Source organism: Polyergus mexicanus, unplaced genomic scaffold, assembly GCF_030449975.1.
Source record: "Polyergus mexicanus isolate NDT 795.1 unplaced genomic scaffold, iyPolMexi1.0 SCAF_7, whole genome shotgun sequence".
Classification (NCBI taxonomy): domain Eukaryota; kingdom Metazoa; phylum Arthropoda; class Insecta; order Hymenoptera; family Formicidae; genus Polyergus; species Polyergus mexicanus.
This window is the reverse complement of record NW_027223327.1, coordinates 8129548-8147144: the sequence shown is the minus strand read 5'-3', so window position 1 is coordinate 8147144 and position 17597 is coordinate 8129548. Positions and strand designations below refer to the sequence as shown.

Genomic DNA, 17597 nt, shown 5'->3' with positions numbered 1-17597 from the left:
TCGCAGTTATTCCCAGAGCTTACCGTTTAAAAAAATCTCTTGACTATAGTCGCAATCGCTGAAATGTTACTTGTTGTTAAATGAATCGCGCGTCTTTCGCAATCCGATTTTTTTCGCACGTAACATTTCGTTCGCTCGTTTACGATGATTTCTGAATGACGAGCTTGCTCGATGATTTTTACAATGCATAGCTGATTTTTTGTCAGAAGTAGATGCAGTTTGCGGAGAGAACACTTCGTTCATTGTGCAGACTGTTTCCTCGATACTTGTACTCGATTCTTTCTCTGTATTGGTAGATTGTAATTTCTTTGTCTTCAGCTTCTGTCGCCGACATTTTAGCATTTTGCAAGCTGCAGATAATTGCATATCGATTCTAAAATTAGCATATTTAGATATATATATGTAACATATATATAAAATTTTACAATTTTAAAAACTTAAAATAATGAATGATCGGAGAAATATATTCTAATGAAACAATTTTAAAGGAATAAACCTTTTGGCGAAGTCTCTTTTGTATAAATCGAATTGGAGCTAGAAGTCGAGGAATTGGGAGCGCAAGATTGGCTTCTGTTCACGATGCGATTCCTATAGGAAACACTATGTCGACGCTTCCTTCTCACGGTTAATTTCTGTCGCGATTCCGAGTTGCTCAATTCGTCTTCCGCCCAGAATTGCCGATCGGCATCGTCCGATATCGGTAAAACTGTACCGGAAGGCTTTAAATACGCGATTAATGGACAATTTTACGGATTAGATACAATGCAATGTAATGTTAAAAATTAAATTTTACTCTGATTAGTCAGAGTATAATTTTGACTCTTTGAAAAACAAGCAGATTGTTAGATCTGAACTTTAATGTCATTTGCAATTATTTCCGCAAGTTTTATAAAATTTATATATATGTTTGACATATATACAATAATCTCATTCGCGTTTGAAATATGGTAGTTTTTTTTAGATCCCCAATTCGTGCAATAATTCTCGCCTATATATTCATTTTCATCGCCAATTTGCTTACAATTTCACCGAAGGTGTCCAAAACGCGGTCTCTTCTCTTTTCTCTACTATCAGAAGCATGATATTCATAACCTTCCTCTTCGGAACTACACATCTTCGCGTCTCCCCAAGCACAATAATAACCCATATTTCAAAGTTACATATGTATACAAATCACATGTACAAGTTATAATTATATATATATATAACGCGCGATATCGTATTTTACGATTATTTAAACATACTAGTAAATTTTGATAATATCGAATAAACAATTAACCGATTATATACAAAGACGAGATGTGTAGTGTTTTTTTCGTAATTTGTGGTATTTATGTCAAGTTATCGCGCGATCATGTAAGTTTGTCGAATGACTAACTTAAGTACATATTTAATTCCGTGAAACGCATCGATCTTCTTCTGAATCTTTGTTTATTACGTTTGCAAGAAACATAAATGTACAATAGACATCTTTGATAGCAAAAAAATTTGTTTATATTATACTTATCTTTTCATCTTTGTTAATATCTTTTTAATATTTAAAGATAAAGAAGAAACATAACGAACAAAAGAGCCAAATTAAAGAAATAATTTTCTAATATTTAAACATTTTATAGTTGTCAGAGTTGTCACGTAAATATCGTAGTTTTAGAATTAATTATAAAGTAAAAGAGTTAAATCTATCTCATAATAGATATAAAATAATTATATCACAAACTTCTCCCATATGTTTCGGGTATCGCTTATATTATCACAAGCGATATCTTGTTCCATCTCCAATATGTTCGAGACACAAACGCAAATCTTTATATTTCATTTATATAACTTGTTAACGTAATTAATCGTTTTCGGATTTTCTGCGTTTCTTCGAACGCGGACTGTCGGTGTCGTGAGGACTCGGAGTGATGTGACTTCTTTTTCGCTTAATGCTGCTCTCGCTTGCCTCGCTGCTACTGCTCGCAGCAGTTCTGGTCTCCCTTCGAAAGGATCCTTCTCCCGTTACTTGTACTAATATCTAAAATCAATCACATAATTAACGATACTCAATATTACATATTTATTTAAGATATTATAAGAGATGTGCAATAATACAATTTAAAATACATATAAAAATATTTTTACTCATATACGCACAGCGTATATGAAATTGCTTTTTCTCTGATTGATAATTCTCTAATACTTAGTACTTTTAAATATAATACTTAATACTTTTAAATAATCCTAATATCTAATACACTTTTAAATAGTTTAGAGCTATACATATAATTCTTAGCAAAAAAAATATATGTACGATTAATAAACTGTATTTTCTTTACCTGCATATGTTGCAAGCACTCTTCTTGCATCGAAACTGCCATTTTATAAATAAACGTATCATGTTTGTTGTACATAATGGCGTTCTGAAACATAAGCATGACATCCCTCTGAAAGTGCATAGTCGATCTAATCGTGCCATTGTCAATGTTTTTTTTGATTGTCGACAGATCCATTGGTCGGAAAATCACCGAATGATATCCAGGCGCTTGGTCCTCCGTGATCGGTCTGAGGAATACTGACGCGTATTTGTGCGTTGCCAGACGATTATAGACAAGCATAACCGCTTTCTTCCAGGCGCGATAATCTGCGCCCTCGCCCGTGCCCTCGTTCTCCGGTTCACTGTCCACGGTGATGTTTTGCTTCTTAGAGTATGTTTTCATCGCTCGTCCGCCACTCAGTTTACTTAACGAAGATTCCTCTTCGTCCAATTCCACAGGTTCTTCCGTGGATTCCATTTCTTTCTTTATGCTCTGTTCACTCTCTGCATTCTTCTTGGTGTCCTCTTTCTCCTGTTTTATCTCTACAATTTCTTTTTTGTCTTCTTCCGGTGGAAGCGGACTCTTCGTGCAAAACGCATTGGTAACGTCTATTTCGCTTTCAGTTTTCGGTTCCTCGGGTTTAACTTCCGCGCTTTCAATTTTCTTAATATTAGTTATGTCTGCGTCGGCCGTCGCAACCTCTATCGGCTCATTCTTGATGCTTTTTACTTCCTCTACGGTTACTACAGGCGAGGTGTTCTCAGCTGCTGAGAGAACAACTGGCTCGCTATCGATTTCTTCCTCCTTAATTTCTGCGTCCTGCAAAATGGAGCTTGTTGTATCCTCCGAGGAATCCTTGACTTCCTCCTTTTTAAATTCGTCCGTATATATCTCCAGTGTTTCCTCGATGGCTTCTTCTTCCTGTGATTTTACTAAGGATTCTTCTTTTACTTCTGCTATGATTTTTTCTTTTATTAGGATCGAATCTTCCTTGAACGATTCCAAAGACTCGGTGCTTTCGACTGTGTTTTCGATAATCTGCTCCTCCGCCTCCGCTTTCTTTTTATTCTCTGAATTTTGACTGCTTTCATCGTCCTCTAGAATCAAGCTGATGTCCTGCGACTTCTCCGTGTCTTCAGTACTAGTTAAATCATTTGTCACTTCCGAAGAGACGCTGATCACTTCCGTGGATGGTACATCCTGCTGATCTCCTGTAATTTTGGCCAAATGTATTTCTAATTGATCTAATCTTGCATTATTTTTACCTTCAGTATCTTCTGGAGACTCCTTCAGCTCTTTGATACTCTCCGATGATTCCTTGTTATCATGCGCAATCACTTCCGTTTCCTCCTCTTTGTCCCTGTCCTCTTCTTCGATCTCTGTTTCCACTACAGTATCCTCCATTGCTTCTTTTGTTTCGTCCGGCAGCTTAGAATTATTCACTTCAACATTTGAGGACACGGTGTCCACCGATTTTATTTCAATATCCGATTGTTTTTCCTCCATTGGGGTATCCTTGCTATTTTCTCCATCATTAGTTTCTAGTTCTGGAACAAGCTCCTCAGTCAAAGCCACTCTCTCGTCATCGCAAGTATTCGTCTCGGACTTTATTTCTTCTGGTGTATTGGATATGATTTCCGTTATTTCCGCGACGATAATTTTGGGTTCTTGCGGTTCTATAGCGACAGTTCCAATGATCTCGGCGATATTAGAGGTACTGGAGTCAATCTCTTCAATCGCCATTTCGCTTCGCGGCGAATCAGACAACGATACTGTCTCGTCCACGTCTCTCGGCTCTGGCTTCGGTTCTACTTTCGGGACTACTATCGGAATTTCCGCTATCTGACGGGGCATACTTGAAAGATTACTGATAACCACCGTCGATGTCGTCGTTGTCATTGTTGAGACGCTTGCGTCTAGGGTTTGCGGGCTGCCAGTGATCTCTTCCTTGATCAATTCTTCGATGTCACCGATGATCTCGTTTATCTCATCCTTGTCCATCACGTCCGCCATTATGTCCTTGCGTAGCACATCGTCTATGTGATCAATTATCTGCACCATATTCTCTGATACGGGCACATTTGTCGGTGCGGTGACAACTGCGGTGAGCGCCGTCGCTGCAGCCGCTGATATCGTCGTCGCTGTTGGCATCGTTACCGTCGCCGCGTTCGCTACTTCATTCTGAATATTCATCTGGCGAATCTGGGATTGCGGTTGGATCGTTTGTTCGAATTTATGCATCTCGATGCTGGAGGTAGCGGCTACAGCCGCGGTTGCCTGCTGTTGTTGAGATACGATCCCTACAGAAGTTGTTTGCAATTTCGGTAGAGGTCCTCTTTGTGCGGTAGCTGGCATTTCCAGTAGCATAGAAAGCGTGGGCGCGCCGACGGATGACGGCGATGTCGCATTCGCACTGGCGATCGCTGTTGAGACCAACTGCTGCAACTGCGGTGACACATTCTGCGTTAATTGGGCATTTAATATTTTCGAATTGGATCCGAGTAAACTGGTGATGGTAGGCGAGCTCACTTGGACAGGAGTGGACGGGTAGGTCTGTACAGCTTGAGTGGTAGGACTGGGAGATTTCAGCAGGCTTGTCAGCAACGGAGATCTACCGCCTCGGTTATTCTTTCTCTCGTCATCGTTCTCCGACGTGGACTCGAACACGAACTCCGGCTGCGCCACTTCTATCGTGCTCTCCGCGTGTTTGCGAGTTTGATTTGCGATTGAAGACGGAATGATGGGCGACAAACTCATTTCTTGCTTTTGCTGCTGTTGACGTTTTGTCAACCATGCCATATGTGCCCGCGTCTTTTGATCTGTTTCGCGTTCTTCCTGTTGTATTTCGAGCCACATCTTCTCTAGCTTCTCGTCGCTTATAGCGCCAGATTTAAGCAGGCTTATATCTGCTTTGAGCCGCAGATATTCTTCCTTCTGGCAGGCCAGAGTCTGACTCAATTCGGTTATTCTCTCCTGCGTCAATCTTCTGACTATAGATTCACTGGTGGTTTCGCCACTCTCTCGTTTTTTCCGTTTCGGTGTGTCAACGTTCTCGAGTAAAGATGCATATTGCATGGCACATGATTTTTGCGAAAACCAATCTGGAGGCCTTAGCGATTCTTTTTCGATAAATGGCTTCAATGATCTAGACACACTCATCCAATTTTGATCTCCAGATTTCAGTACACTTGATGCAAGACACAATTGTTCCCGTATGGTCCACGCATCACAGTTTACACGCTTAAGTTTTAGTCCTAAAATTAAATTTATTTAATTAGATGCAGTTTCTTCATATATATTAAATAAGAAATTAAGTATGGATAATACAAAATAATGACATTCTTTGTTTATACATACATATATACATTATCAAAATCTTATTATTTTATTTATTCATTACAAGTATTTATTCGTTTTATTAAAGTTCGAATAGAGAAATAGTTAATAGGATATGTTATAAGTGACAACGTGTGTATAAAATCATTTAAAATTTGCTTGATTTGAGATCAAAACATCCTTTTTACGATGGTTTTCTTAACCTATAAATCATATCACGTATAAAAATACATCACAAGCTAAACTTACTATCTTGCATCGATGCCATTGTATTTCCTAAAAATTTGAACAATTACTGTTATTTTGCAAAATACACGCTATTTACAAGCTAACAGAGTTGCAAATATAATTTGTTGTATATCTATGCAATTATTTAAAAACACGAAAACATTTCATTCCATCTAGTTCTATCGTTCGGAACTGATTTTAGCGCGTTCGAGCATGTGGGAATACGTTCGAAAATCCTACTCATGAGATAGAGTAGCATTTAATTGACCAATCAGAACAAAGAAATCTTTGCTCCTAATTGGTTAATTAAACTTTACCCTATAGGATATAAGATTTCCGAACGCATCCCGGATAATGCTATCAATCTCTCTACGTTACCAGAATCAAATCCGAAAGGTTTGAGTTCTCGTATTTTGCCATGTATTTCACGTAGAAACTAGAGTATTTTAACTTCAACAAATCTTTTAATTTATCATCCCGTAAATTTAATAATCTCATTCAATAAATTTTGACATTTTTGGTAATAGAATGAGAAAGTAAAAAACGTGAGTGTAGAAAGTTCAAGAAAAACGAACAGATCTAAATAATCTATTTGCGTACTGTCATCGCGGAACGTGGAACAGCTGATCGCGAGAAACGCGAATACGGGAACGTCATGACGAGAAACATCGTAATGGCGGAACGAGTGGAAGCTATCGAAGTATGTTGCAACGACACAAGTTGTGTTTTATCGCCGTAGGTTGAAACAACGCCCGTTGTGTTCGATTGTGTGTGCCCTTCGAGGACACTAATCACTCGTCGTGAAATCTATTGAGTCTCTCTCAGACACAATGATGAATAATCGCAGGCGGAGCAATAACTTTACATACGTCAGCTCGTGCGTGAAATACATGATCTTTATGCTGAATTTCGTCTTCTGGGTGAGTGATTTCTTTCTAAGATTGTATTTTTGCATTCTTACAGAACGTTTTTTTAATCACGCTGCTTATGTGCAAACATAATTTGCTATTTGTTACTGAATGAGGCAAGAGATATATAGTCGACATATTTATGCTTTCACTAATATGAATTAATTTCAATTGTTAGTAAAACTTAGCTAATACATCTCTATTTACTTTTATATTGGAAGAAGGAACCAGTCTATTAAAGATAATGCAGAGATGAAGATGGTCATTATTCAATACAAGATGGACATTATCCAATACAAGACAGAAATTATTCAATCAATGTGATAGACAAACATGATTTTCTTTTTGTTTAGTTGTTTGGCGGGCTGTTAATCGGTGTAGGTCTATATGCTTTCTTGGATAAATGGCAAGCGACTGGATCCGTCAGAGTGGAAAATGTTTATGATGTAGTTTTAAACATCTCTTTGGTGATGCTAATAGCTGGTGGCGTCGTCTTTGTCGTTAGTTTCGCAGGATGTGTAGGAGCTCTTCGTGAGAACACATGCCTCCTTAAATTTGTTGGTTTTTTTTGTACACGAAATATATCTTCCATATATAAAATATATTTCATTGTTTGACTAAATGACTTTTTCAGTATTCATTGTGTCTTTTGGTATTTTTCCTTCTGGAAATGGGTGTGGCAATCGTCGGTTTTGTATTTCCAACCGCATTACAGCCTCTTTTGAAACAATCTTTCACAGATAAAATAATTCAAACATATAGAGAAGATCCAGATCTGCAAAATTTCATTGATTTTGGGCAACAAGAGGTAAAAATTATGTGCGGATAAAATTATATAAAATTATTGAAATAATGTATAAATGTATCTATTATGTTTATATAAATTATTTCATTTTGTATAAGAATATTTATAAAATTTTCCATTACAGTTCAAATGTTGCGGCTTAAGCCAAGAGGGATACTTGGACTGGGGAAAGAATGAATATTTTAATTGTACTAGCCCTAGTGTAGAGCGTTGCGGCGTCCCATTTTCTTGTTGCATAAATGCTACCGATATATCTGTACGTGCATTATATGTTACGGATGAAATAAGAAAGATGGATGTGTATAATTGAAACAAATTTTTTAATTTTTGCCAAAAATGAAAAAAGGTATTTTTTCAAACATATATTCCCAATGTAATAAAATAATTTTAATTTTCAGAGTGGACTTGTAAATATAATGTGCGGCTACAAAGTCCAGATGTTACCAATATCGGAAGCGAGTAAAAAGGTCTGGACTAGCGGATGTATCGAGATCGTACGTAGCTGGGCGGAACGCAATCTCTACACGATAGCCGGTATTGCTCTGGGTATCGCACTCAGTCAGCTTTTCGTGATTTATCTCGCGAAAACGCTGGAAGGCCAAATCGAATTGCAAAAGTCCCGCTGGCATTCCTGAGCTTGACTTCAGGCCACCTACCGTTACCAGATACATTCTCCGGCCAACAGGCAGGTGGCCAGCGGCGGCCGATCGCGCGGAACACATGACACAGAGACAAATATAAACGCGCGAATGGCATTGCTTGTCCTCTTTGCGATCTTTTTATACATATTGTGCATTCTATCTCTCATCAAACTCGTCCTCTATTTCAAGAATTACTTTCACCTGTATGTGAATAAGGGATAATACGTCGTTGATGATCGATGATATTCTTTGCCAGCTACTACTGAGGATGCGTTTACGCGATCAGGTATCGATTAAGATCTTACATAGAGATTATATACATGCAAGTGCAGAGATGGTGTCCTGCGTATTTACAATCAACAGTAAAAATTTTTTCTAATACTTGGGAAATGTATTTTTTTGCTTACATACAATTAATCGCATGATTCAACTTCATGCTTGCGAAAAATCAGTGAATCACATGTCACAAAGCCATATTTTTGTGAATGCTGTATGGGACACTGTTGATGCCTCTGTATATGGAACTGATGACTTAAATGCGCTAAAGACAAAAGTGAGATATTTACTATGACTCTGTAATATGCATTTCGTTAAGCATTTGTATTGCATTACATTATGCGATATTATAGAACAATCTCAATTTTATGGTTAAATGTAACTTCTGTTTCTCGAATATAATTTAATTTTTTTTTTACTAAATTAATTTCTTATCTTTGTATCAAATGTATGTCCATATAAAATATTTTTTCCTTTATCGTGATTGTCTTTTCTTTTTGGCGACAGGATTTGAAAAATATTCAGATCTGATTTTTTTTTTGGCAACAGGATTATTTAAAAAATATTCAGATCTGATATTATTTTTTTGCAAGATTTATTTGCGACATATAAATTAGTATCGTTTTTAGTACAGTTTTTAGCACAGTGACACAAAGTTGTTTTAATGATTAACATTGATGTATTATTAATAAATGATATAGGAGCTTATTTTATAGGAATTCAAACATTGATAATCACATGCACATTTTTATATATTGCTTCCATTAAGATATATGTAGAATATAATGAATTTGAGATTAGAGATATCAATGTCATCTTGTAAATAAATCTTGAGAAATTGATTTGCTTCATTAGCTAAATATGGATCAAATCATCAAATTTTTGTTTTATCTACTTACAAATATTTTTAAATGTGTTTATGATTATAGATTATATACACTCATACGCACACATATATATAAACAATTTCCGCTCATTTTTTTTGTAATTAATGATTATAAGTGAAATATTACTCTTATTATGAATGGATACACACATATACATACTATTGAACAAAACTTTTCTATAATTATAATAGTTCATTCACTTATTCTTCTAGTATGTACGATGCCATACCTATTTTATATAAAATTACGAACAAGCGCACATTTATTTGTACACATTTATATTGCTAATTGATACTTCTCACCATATTAGCATAACTCGTGTATATGAAACAGGAAACGTCCAGTGCCAAAGTCAGAATATCATTGTTCTCTTATTTAAAACAAATCTGACAATAATCTGGTATATACATATATATATAAATGATTCGTTCAATGCATTTAGATGTCTCTTTGTCAAGAATGACTGTAAAACCACTAATATAAAACCTTCTAGTTTGTAATAAATAAGTATTATTCTAAATAATATGTGTTATTTTGCCATCATATATGATCAATAAATCAAATTATATTGATAAAAATTTAGTATTGCCTATACATTATAAAAATTGAAATAAACAGCTATCATATACACACTGCTCAATATTCATATAATTAGTAGGCTATTACTTATACATAATACATAATTATATATAAGAAATTTTATTATAACAAAATAAGCAACAGATTTATTTATACAATGATGTGTCTATAGGTACATTATTATATTCTAGAATAACTCGTTGTCCATCGACAATAGTAGAATTTTCAAATAATTTTATTAAAGGTGTATCCATCTCACCATGTATTAGAGCTCCATTAGAATGATGGAAGAGTTGTAATTTATTCATAATAGTTACATCAATATTATTGGGAACTTTAAGCGTATCTGCCATTGAATCTATGCATTTGCCAATCGTCCACTGCATGTTAACAAAGACACCTTTAGATGTGCCTATGTGTATATTTTTAACTGTGAGTGGCAAGTGCACATGGAAATAACATCTCTCACTCGTTGGTACATTTTTAGGACCAATTGCAGAACCTTTCACACGCATGAGTTGTACCTATAAATAAAGAAAGATACATATAAATTTGTTAACAATACTTCTTAGTATATTAAAAAGCACTTTCTTTTTCAAATATAATATATAATAATAATACCTTATTTGCCATCGCCGTATTCTTGGATTTCCTCAAGCTGTCTGCAATTTGTTGATCTACAACAGCTTTTGCTTCTGCAAATTGTTTCTTAGGTATTTGCCATTTTTTCAGTTTCTGAGTTTTTTCTATTTCATTCAACTCCGAGCATCCATGATGCCTGTGTGTCAAACAAAAATGTTGTTTACACTTGATGCAAGGCATCTCTATCAATGATGTTTCCTTGCAAGACTCTTTACAACATAGAAAATTTATTGATTTTCCTATGGGAAGTTTTGCATTCTCCGTTTTTAAACACTCGTGCAACACCATATGAAAGTGCTCTTTACAAAAAGTGGCCTGACAATGCTCACATACGAATGGCAAAAAGTCCAATAATTTACAGTCTTTCACTGAACAATGTTTGCCAGTCTCAGGGAACTCCATTGTGATGCAACAAGAAAAGTTATCAATATATATATATATATATATATATATAATGTATGATCCTATTAATTCTTCAAACACTTGAGCAACAATGTTCAATTGTGCAGAGGTATCGGGGAATGCAGATGATTGTCACTGAGAGAACTCAAAGCTAAATTGTTCCACTTTTGCTCCAATTCCTTCAATGTCATATGAGAATCTCCGTTATCACTCTCAGGATCCGGCAATTCAGCTACCGGCGTTGAGATGTCGTCGATAGGTAAGCGTTCCTTGCGCCAGTTCTCATCGATTACATCTATCAGTCTGCCATCTCCACATACCTGACTGTCCATGTCGTTAATGACAGTCAACACATTTAGCTTTAAGAAAGAAATTATCATATTTACAATATTATTTCAATTATATAATAAATCTTAGACTAATATTGTATCAAGAATAATTATATTCATTATAATATTTAATTAAAAAATATATCGAATGTTTTATATGTATAAATATACTTTATATATATAAATATACTTAAGATTTTTAACTAATCATTAAGCAATTGTATACTATTTTCGAATACTCTCTCTCTCTCTCTCTCTTACCAACGATCAAAGAACCGTAAAATTGATACAATTGATTCGTTATATTCGTAACACAATTTATAGAAAATCTCAAAAATCAGCAAAATTGGTAGAATGATACATTGAAATACTAACTGCCATAAAGTATGTAATAAGTAGTAGAGAAAAATCTTTGTCCCGATGCTTATCGCATACAATCAGAAATTTCTTGGAACGAATTACAGATTTTACAGGTTACAGAGCAAGAGGTGATTGGCGTTTATCGTATCTTACTACATGCACTACATGTTCGCAAGTTCGCATGCGCGAGAGACGGGACATCTCTCGCTCTCGTGTGTGCGTATCTAGTGCCATTTTTGGAGCAACGAGAAGGAATGCATGCGATTTTCACGAGATCAAGTTAACCGAGAAATCGAGACGATTGTTTTTGCGCGTAAATCGCGCAAGTATAATGGCGACGCCGACCAACAGCAACGGTAATCTCGTCGACGAATTCGAAGAAGCGTTTCAGGTAAAATATTCGAATTTTAATTTTTATTGCGGTACGTTTGCTTTTCTTGCCATGAAAATCTGCGTTTACAAATTGTACATTTGCGTTATTATTTACGCCGTGAAAAATATTGGGAGACACTCTTGCGTCGATAATTTTTACCAAGTTTTACATATCGAACATAGAATGTATAAATTAAAAGAATTGTTGCAAAATAACTACTTACACAATTGTTAGTACTCATTAATATGACTAAGACTACTTTTAACAAATCACTTATATTCGAAACATTATTATACATAAGATTGTATGTTAATATTGTGAAAGTTGTCAGCCACATTTATTAAAGATCGATCAACGATTTTCAGCAATGTTTGAGCATGCTGATAAAGGACGAAGGATTAGTCAGCAATGGGACTGGTGCTTCTGGTGGTTTGACAGTGGATAAAGATGAAGGTCGCGCAGAAATGGAACAAGCTACAATGAGGTTCATAGATCTGGCTAGACAAATGGAGGCTTTCTTCCTACAAAAGAGATTTTTGCTGTCTGCACTGAAGCCTGAGATGGTAGTCAAGGAAGATATTCAAGAACTGAGAATGGAATTAGCCCGCAAGGAAGAGCTCATAAAGAGACATAATGAGAAAATTGTAGTCTGGCAGAATATGTTGTCGGATTTACAAGGATGGGCACAATCACCCGCTCAAGGACCAGCACCTAATGGTGAGCTAATTTTAATGCTTTTATTAAAATAAGACATTCAATAACATTAATATTGATTGATAATAGGATTACCCAGTGGAAATCAAAGCGGGCAAAACCAACAAGCTGGAAGTGGAGGTGGCAATGCTTCGATACAACAGCAGCAGCAGCAGCAGCAAATGTTGCAGCATCAACAGCAACTGCAACAGCAATTACAGCAGCAGCAGCAGCAGCATCCACAATTGCAACAACAATTGCAGCATCCGTTGCAACAGCAGGTATTTAAGTAATGCTGTGTTATGACCAAAGTTAAAAATCACCTTCGTTCTTCAGGATCAGACAGATCAGGTTGACAAATTTGGTACTTAAAGTATACGCATTTTTGAAATTACATAAAATAAAAGAAAAAACGAAGAATGTTGCCACATAAGATAGGGGAGAGTAAATTGTTACAATTGATAAACATATTGAATGAAAAAATTAAAAATGCAATTTTCCATAACTTCAATAAAATCCACAAACTCCTCAATCTTTTGTAACTTTATCGAGAGCGATTTTTTTCGAATAGTCTTATTGCTTCAAATGTAAATTGATTCTTCGCGCGTACTACATTATCTTGATATTTTAATGTTACATCTGTTTCTATATCCCGCAATTACGCAGTTATACAAAACCAGTGTTTTATCCGCGTATTCATGTTCTTTTGCTATTTTTTTTACTATAGTATATATTTATTGTTGCGTTGTCTTTTTCCTGTTATTCATTGCATTTGGTCATAGATGAGTGATTGCATCCACATGCTCGTGTCTATGCGCGAGGATGTGTATCTGCAAAATTATATATCTGAGAATTATAGATTATTAAGTAAATTTGATAATTCTAAAATACTCATTAGAAAGCTAGAAAATGTCTTGCTGTTTTTTTCAAACAATAGTTGCTAAAGAGGAGATTAGATAAATAGGGTCCCATCGGGTAAGGGATAATAATGCGTATATCAGTGCCTTATAAAAATCCTATCCATAGAGACCTAGAAATGTATAAAGGATAAAAACAGATTAAAGTGCTTTTATAATTAACTGCGATATAGAAGTGTATACAAAAATCTGAATTTTATTTATGAGGAAAGTATTAAAGGATTAACTGTATTTGTAAAAAACTGTTGTAAGATGGTGCCAAAACAATGAAGACGAAAATATGTACAAATATTTAACCAAAAAGTATAAGAAAAAAAAAAGAAGAAAGTGTAATAAATCTAATGGCAATAATAAAGCTTAGGAATATTCATAGTTAGTATATATATGTTTCGCATATTAACACAAGAACCTATTAGTAATTATCTATACTGCACATTTTCGAAAAGACTAACTCGTGTGTACAAGTTCAAATATATATGGTGAGAGAAATGACATTTTTGAATATTAATATGATTTCATATAAGATTATATTTATATATATAGAGAGACATAACAAAATGACATAATATATATATATATATATATATATATATATTATCTTTTATTTTATATTTTTATATCTTTTTTTTATGGGCGAGACATAATTCTTCGCATATCTCTGTATTCGTAAAGAAATATATATATAAGATGCTCACATTCTTCTGCATGTAGATATTGTATGCATGAACATCATGTATTGTTAAGCAAATTGAATTTTTCCACTACGAAAATCAGTGGTAAAGCATAAATTACTTGTAAATTAGAATAACTATTCAAGTTCCTTCTGCAAATTTCGCGAGACCCGCAAATAAAGAGATTTATTTCTTTATATATTTAGATAAATGTATATAGTGATATAGAGTATTTATATATAAATCTAAGTTTGCAAAAATATATATAAATTCTTAGTGAAGCATTAGCTGTTGCAATCTGAGAAATATCGTTTCACTTATGTTGTTTTCATTTGCAAATAGAGATGTTGCAGCAGAATAAATATCTCTGTTCATCGCAAACAAACAACCATTGTGCTTTCTTTCATTTCCCTTGCCTATTCTTATCGTCATTCCTGACAAATCCGACGGATTTCTCTCGTTATTTGCGTGTGTCCCATTTCTCTGAACGTATGCATGCTACGTGTAGAATCTATATTTTTGGATAACTATTTCTCGCGTTGTAACGACAAAGTAACGTGAAGTATTATTTTTCTTTAATATCACAGCAAGAACAGAGATAGATGTTAAATGCAAGCTTAAGTTCGTTATATCGCTGTGCTGTATATCTTTTCGCTGCATTCCTGGTGTTGTGTCACATACATATATTATGGGGAAAGCATATCCTTCTCATAGGTACTCCCTGTACAGTACATCCTCACTTGGTGTGACTTTACAGGTGCAGCAGGGCTCTGGTGGCCCACCAACATCAGGCCTTCAAGGAGTCGGCGTGCCAGTCAGTCAACAGGGCATGTTCATGGCGCAAGGTGTAGCCGGTGGCAGGACCGCCGGGTTTCCGGTCGGCGGTATGGGCAATAGTGCTCTGCAGGGGCCTCTGGCCTTCCTGGAAAAGACAACGAGCAACATAGGGATGCCAGAGAGGCGGAGTTGACGCGGAAGGGGGAGGGGCCGGGGTCGGGGTCGTGGAAGAGGCCGAGGTAGAGGAAGAGGCGGCGGCGGTGGCAGTGGTCTACCGCCGCCACCACCGCTTCTCGATCCCTCAGACCCATCGTCCTATGCTGCTGCTGCCGCAGTCGCAGCCGCTGCGGCAGCGCCCCTTCCCTCTCCGCAACAGCAGCCTCCTCCGCCTTGCACGTAAACATTTAATATGTGTGGCGCTTTCATTTCTTCTTTTGAAAGAAAAACAGACTATATACTTCTTGTAGCTCCAAAGTGTCCAATATACTTGGTTGTTATGTGGGACTTGTGTTTGAACTCTCGGACTTAAATATGTCAAGTGATGCTGATAGTGACCTTTGAAATGCAGTGATATATATTACAATTACATAGGAGTGGAGACAGGCACGATTAATATGTACAAATGTAATGTTTACGACAATTCACGAGCTTATTGAGGTCTCAATGGCAAACACAGCATTGTGATAGTGCCAGTTTTATTGTGATTCAGTATGAACATCGCATTTCTCGTGAAACTATTCCGTATGCGAGGGATGGACATTTTTTAAATTCTTTGTACTAGTCCCGAAAATTTTAAGACGGGAGCGAGAGCTTAAAAGAGCGGAACGCGTAAAATTGCGGTTTAGAATAAGAAATGATAGATACTTTGTAATTATAAGTTGAAATAGCAATGAAACAATTGTACATAATGAAATTGTGTGACATGAGTAATGTGATATTTTTACTCTCGTACATAAGAATATCTCTTCCTATTTCTTTATACCATACATTCTAGTTTATGATATTATTTCTCCAAGATTGTATGTTAACATTTTTATAATAAAAATATGCGTTTATCGCTTTTGCAGTGCCTTTGAACAATTATCAAGTGTACTGTTTGTGCGATATCTGTGAAATTATTTAATGTACTGTAAACTAGAATGTATGTCATGCATGTCGATTATGCTAGATTAGTATCAGCATCTGTGTCCTGGAATGTATGCACACCATTTTAAAATTTATTTATTTTTGTATAAATTCTTTAAATTCTTTAAAATTTAATTCTATTTATTACTAACGTGCACTTTTGTGTATTGTATATGGATACATTCGTTACACATGTGAAACAAAATTTTGATTTAAGATTCAATCAAAATTTTAAGATGAAATTTTTAATGTTTTATTATGATGACGATCTTTATGTTAATTATGTTATGGAATTATTTTTTTATGATTATACAATGTTATGTCTTCTTTGCCATTAGAGTATTTTTTATAATGTATATTATACATTATACATATAATACTGTGTTTTATCATAAAATTATAAGTTTAGGTAACGATACTTAGCAGAACAATCAAATTTGCATGTAGAAGAAAGATATGCATTGTAACAATTATTCTAAAATATATATCAGATTTATCATTTTTTTATTTTATATATATATGTTTATATATATAGTTAGGCTGTAAAGATATATGTAGCAGTCGCAAGTATTATATAAAGCGGAAAATGTAAGATAATTTTATGTGCATTTTTCATCCAATATAATACAAAAAATGTTTTCTAATATAAGAAAATTATCGATTTGATATTAATAATAAAATAGATGAATGCAATCGTTTCTCATACTAATAGACCATTTTATATATACTTTTCACATGTCTTACATAAACCTAGGACACAGGATGCTTATATATATATATATATATATTTTTTTTTTTTTTGGAGATTCAATATATAAAACACAATGTATGTAATTTTCATCCTGTACAATACTGTATTGTATGCACTGTAATATACATAGAGTTGATACGAATATTAAAGCACGCATTCTTACTTTTACTATTCTAGTTAATTAAAGATACTGATAAGAAAAGAGCTCGGTTTTACACATACAGGTATTTTGTACAAAACTGTAAAAGAGTTCTGTATAAAACTTATTTTCAAATTTATTATATAATAATGATTGTTTTTTTACCATTAAATGTATAGCCGCATATATAAAATGAAATTATTACTTTTGTTTGCAGGTTATGTATTTTATACATATAAGTGGTAACTTTTTAAAGAGATATAGGCAGTGCCTAATATGGTGAGGTCATAAAAAGTCATAAAAAGTTGATATATTACCTTATTTTCAATTATCTTACCACATAATGCATTCAAAGAAGTCAAAGATAAAATGTTTATAAACTGCATTTGTGTAAACCTTGAATTATAGATATATACCGAATATATATATATATATATATATATATATATATATATATATATATA

The 17597-nt window shown here is 34.7% G+C and overlaps 6 protein-coding genes across 8 annotated transcripts; 2 read left to right on the top strand and 4 right to left on the bottom strand.

Moving 5' to 3' along the window:
- Positions 1-33: 33 nt before the first annotated feature.
- On the bottom strand, positions 34-1477 carry LOC138935167 (uncharacterized). The gene is made up of 3 exons (XM_070299594.1): positions 1022-1477; positions 505-719; positions 34-373 (listed from the first exon to the last, which is right to left on the bottom strand). The coding sequence occupies exons 1-3, from the start codon at positions 1145-1147 to the stop codon at positions 67-69; spliced, it is 648 nt and encodes a 215-aa protein (XP_070155695.1). The 5' UTR covers positions 1148-1477; the 3' UTR covers positions 34-66.
- A 119-nt stretch (positions 1478-1596) lies between these two features.
- Brd8 (Bromodomain containing 8) lies at positions 1597-6043 on the bottom strand. Of its 2 annotated transcripts, none has more exons than XM_070298225.1 (4): positions 5995-6043; positions 5880-5909; positions 2316-5548; positions 1597-2014 (listed from the first exon to the last, which is right to left on the bottom strand). In XM_070298225.1, exons 2-4 carry the CDS (start codon positions 5896-5898, stop codon positions 1838-1840), a joined length of 3429 nt encoding a protein of 1142 aa, XP_070154326.1. In that variant the 5' UTR covers positions 5899-5909; positions 5995-6043; the 3' UTR covers positions 1597-1837. The 2 variants fall into 2 exon arrangements, with proteins under 2 accessions (XP_070154326.1, XP_070154328.1); XM_070298227.1 differs by having other exon boundaries at positions 1598-2014; positions 2316-3505; positions 3560-5548; positions 5880-6034.
- A 418-nt stretch (positions 6044-6461) lies between these two features.
- Positions 6462-9916, top strand: LOC138934743 (tetraspanin-33). Its single transcript, XM_070298783.1, has 5 exons — positions 6462-6778; positions 7120-7323; positions 7401-7574; positions 7696-7827; positions 7970-9916. Exons 1-5 carry the CDS (start codon positions 6689-6691, stop codon positions 8204-8206), a joined length of 837 nt encoding a protein of 278 aa, XP_070154884.1. The 5' UTR covers positions 6462-6688; the 3' UTR covers positions 8207-9916.
- Positions 9116-11102, bottom strand: LOC138934744 (AN1-type zinc finger protein 1). Its single transcript, XM_070298785.1, has 2 exons — positions 10576-11102; positions 9116-10478 (listed from the first exon to the last, which is right to left on the bottom strand). The coding sequence occupies exons 1-2, from the start codon at positions 10996-10998 to the stop codon at positions 10101-10103; spliced, it is 801 nt and encodes a 266-aa protein (XP_070154886.1). The 5' UTR covers positions 10999-11102; the 3' UTR covers positions 9116-10100.
- LOC138934745 (anaphase-promoting complex subunit 13) lies at positions 10992-11781 on the bottom strand. 2 transcript variants are annotated; one of them, XM_070298786.1, is made up of 2 exons: positions 11703-11781; positions 10992-11357 (listed from the first exon to the last, which is right to left on the bottom strand). In XM_070298786.1, exons 1-2 carry the CDS (start codon positions 11706-11708, stop codon positions 11094-11096), a joined length of 270 nt encoding a protein of 89 aa, XP_070154887.1. In that variant the 5' UTR covers positions 11709-11781; the 3' UTR covers positions 10992-11093. The 2 variants fall into 2 exon arrangements, with proteins under 2 accessions (XP_070154887.1, XP_070154888.1); XM_070298787.1 differs by lacking the exon at positions 11703-11781 and adding an exon at positions 11589-11693.
- Positions 11782-11899: 118 nt separating this feature from the next.
- Med28 (mediator complex subunit 28) lies at positions 11900-17261 on the top strand. Its single transcript, XM_070299495.1, has 4 exons — positions 11900-12078; positions 12426-12777; positions 12844-13034; positions 15099-17261. Exons 1-4 carry the CDS (start codon positions 12019-12021, stop codon positions 15309-15311), a joined length of 816 nt encoding a protein of 271 aa, XP_070155596.1. The 5' UTR covers positions 11900-12018; the 3' UTR covers positions 15312-17261.
- Positions 17262-17597: the final 336 nt, after the last annotated feature.

What these genes read in the sequence shown, in the direction of transcription:
- LOC138934743 (XM_070298783.1), top strand. Translation starts at nt 6,689, where the DNA reads ATGATGAATAATCGCAGGCGGAGCAATAACTTTACATACGTCAGCTCG. An exon ending in ACACATGCCTCCTTAAATTT is followed by an intron (nt 7,324 to 7,400) that starts GTTGGTTTTTTT and finishes TGACTTTTTCAG; the next exon opens with TATTCATTGTGTCTTTTGGT. An exon ending in TAAATGCTACCGATATATCT is followed by an intron (nt 7,828 to 7,969) that starts GTACGTGCATTA and finishes TTTAATTTTCAG; the next exon opens with AGTGGACTTGTAAATATAAT.
- LOC138935167 (XM_070299594.1), bottom strand. Translation starts at nt 1,147, where the DNA reads ATGGGTTATTATTGTGCTTGGGGAGACGCGAAGATGTGTAGTTCCGAA. An exon ending in TGGACACCTTCGGTGAAATT is followed by an intron (nt 720 to 1,021) that starts GTAAGCAAATTG and finishes GCGTATTTAAAG; the next exon opens with CCTTCCGGTACAGTTTTACC. An exon ending in ATTTATACAAAAGAGACTTC is followed by an intron (nt 374 to 504) that starts GCCAAAAGGTTT and finishes TGCTAATTTTAG; the next exon opens with AATCGATATGCAATTATCTG.
- Brd8 (XM_070298225.1), bottom strand. An exon ending in AGTGCTTGCAACATATGCAG is followed by an intron (nt 2,015 to 2,315) that starts GTAAAGAAAATA and finishes GATTGATTTTAG; the next exon opens with ATATTAGTACAAGTAACGGG.
- LOC138934744 (XM_070298785.1), bottom strand. Translation starts at nt 10,998, where the DNA reads ATGGAGTTCCCTGAGACTGGCAAACATTGTTCAGTGAAAGACTGTAAA. An exon ending in ATACGGCGATGGCAAATAAG is followed by an intron (nt 10,479 to 10,575) that starts GTATTATTATTA and finishes CTTTATTTATAG; the next exon opens with GTACAACTCATGCGTGTGAA.
- Med28 (XM_070299495.1), top strand. Translation starts at nt 12,019, where the DNA reads ATGGCGACGCCGACCAACAGCAACGGTAATCTCGTCGACGAATTCGAA. An exon ending in TCAAGGACCAGCACCTAATG is followed by an intron (nt 12,778 to 12,843) that starts GTGAGCTAATTT and finishes GATTGATAATAG; the next exon opens with GATTACCCAGTGGAAATCAA. An exon ending in AGCATCCGTTGCAACAGCAG is followed by an intron (nt 13,035 to 15,098) that starts GTATTTAAGTAA and finishes GTGACTTTACAG; the next exon opens with GTGCAGCAGGGCTCTGGTGG.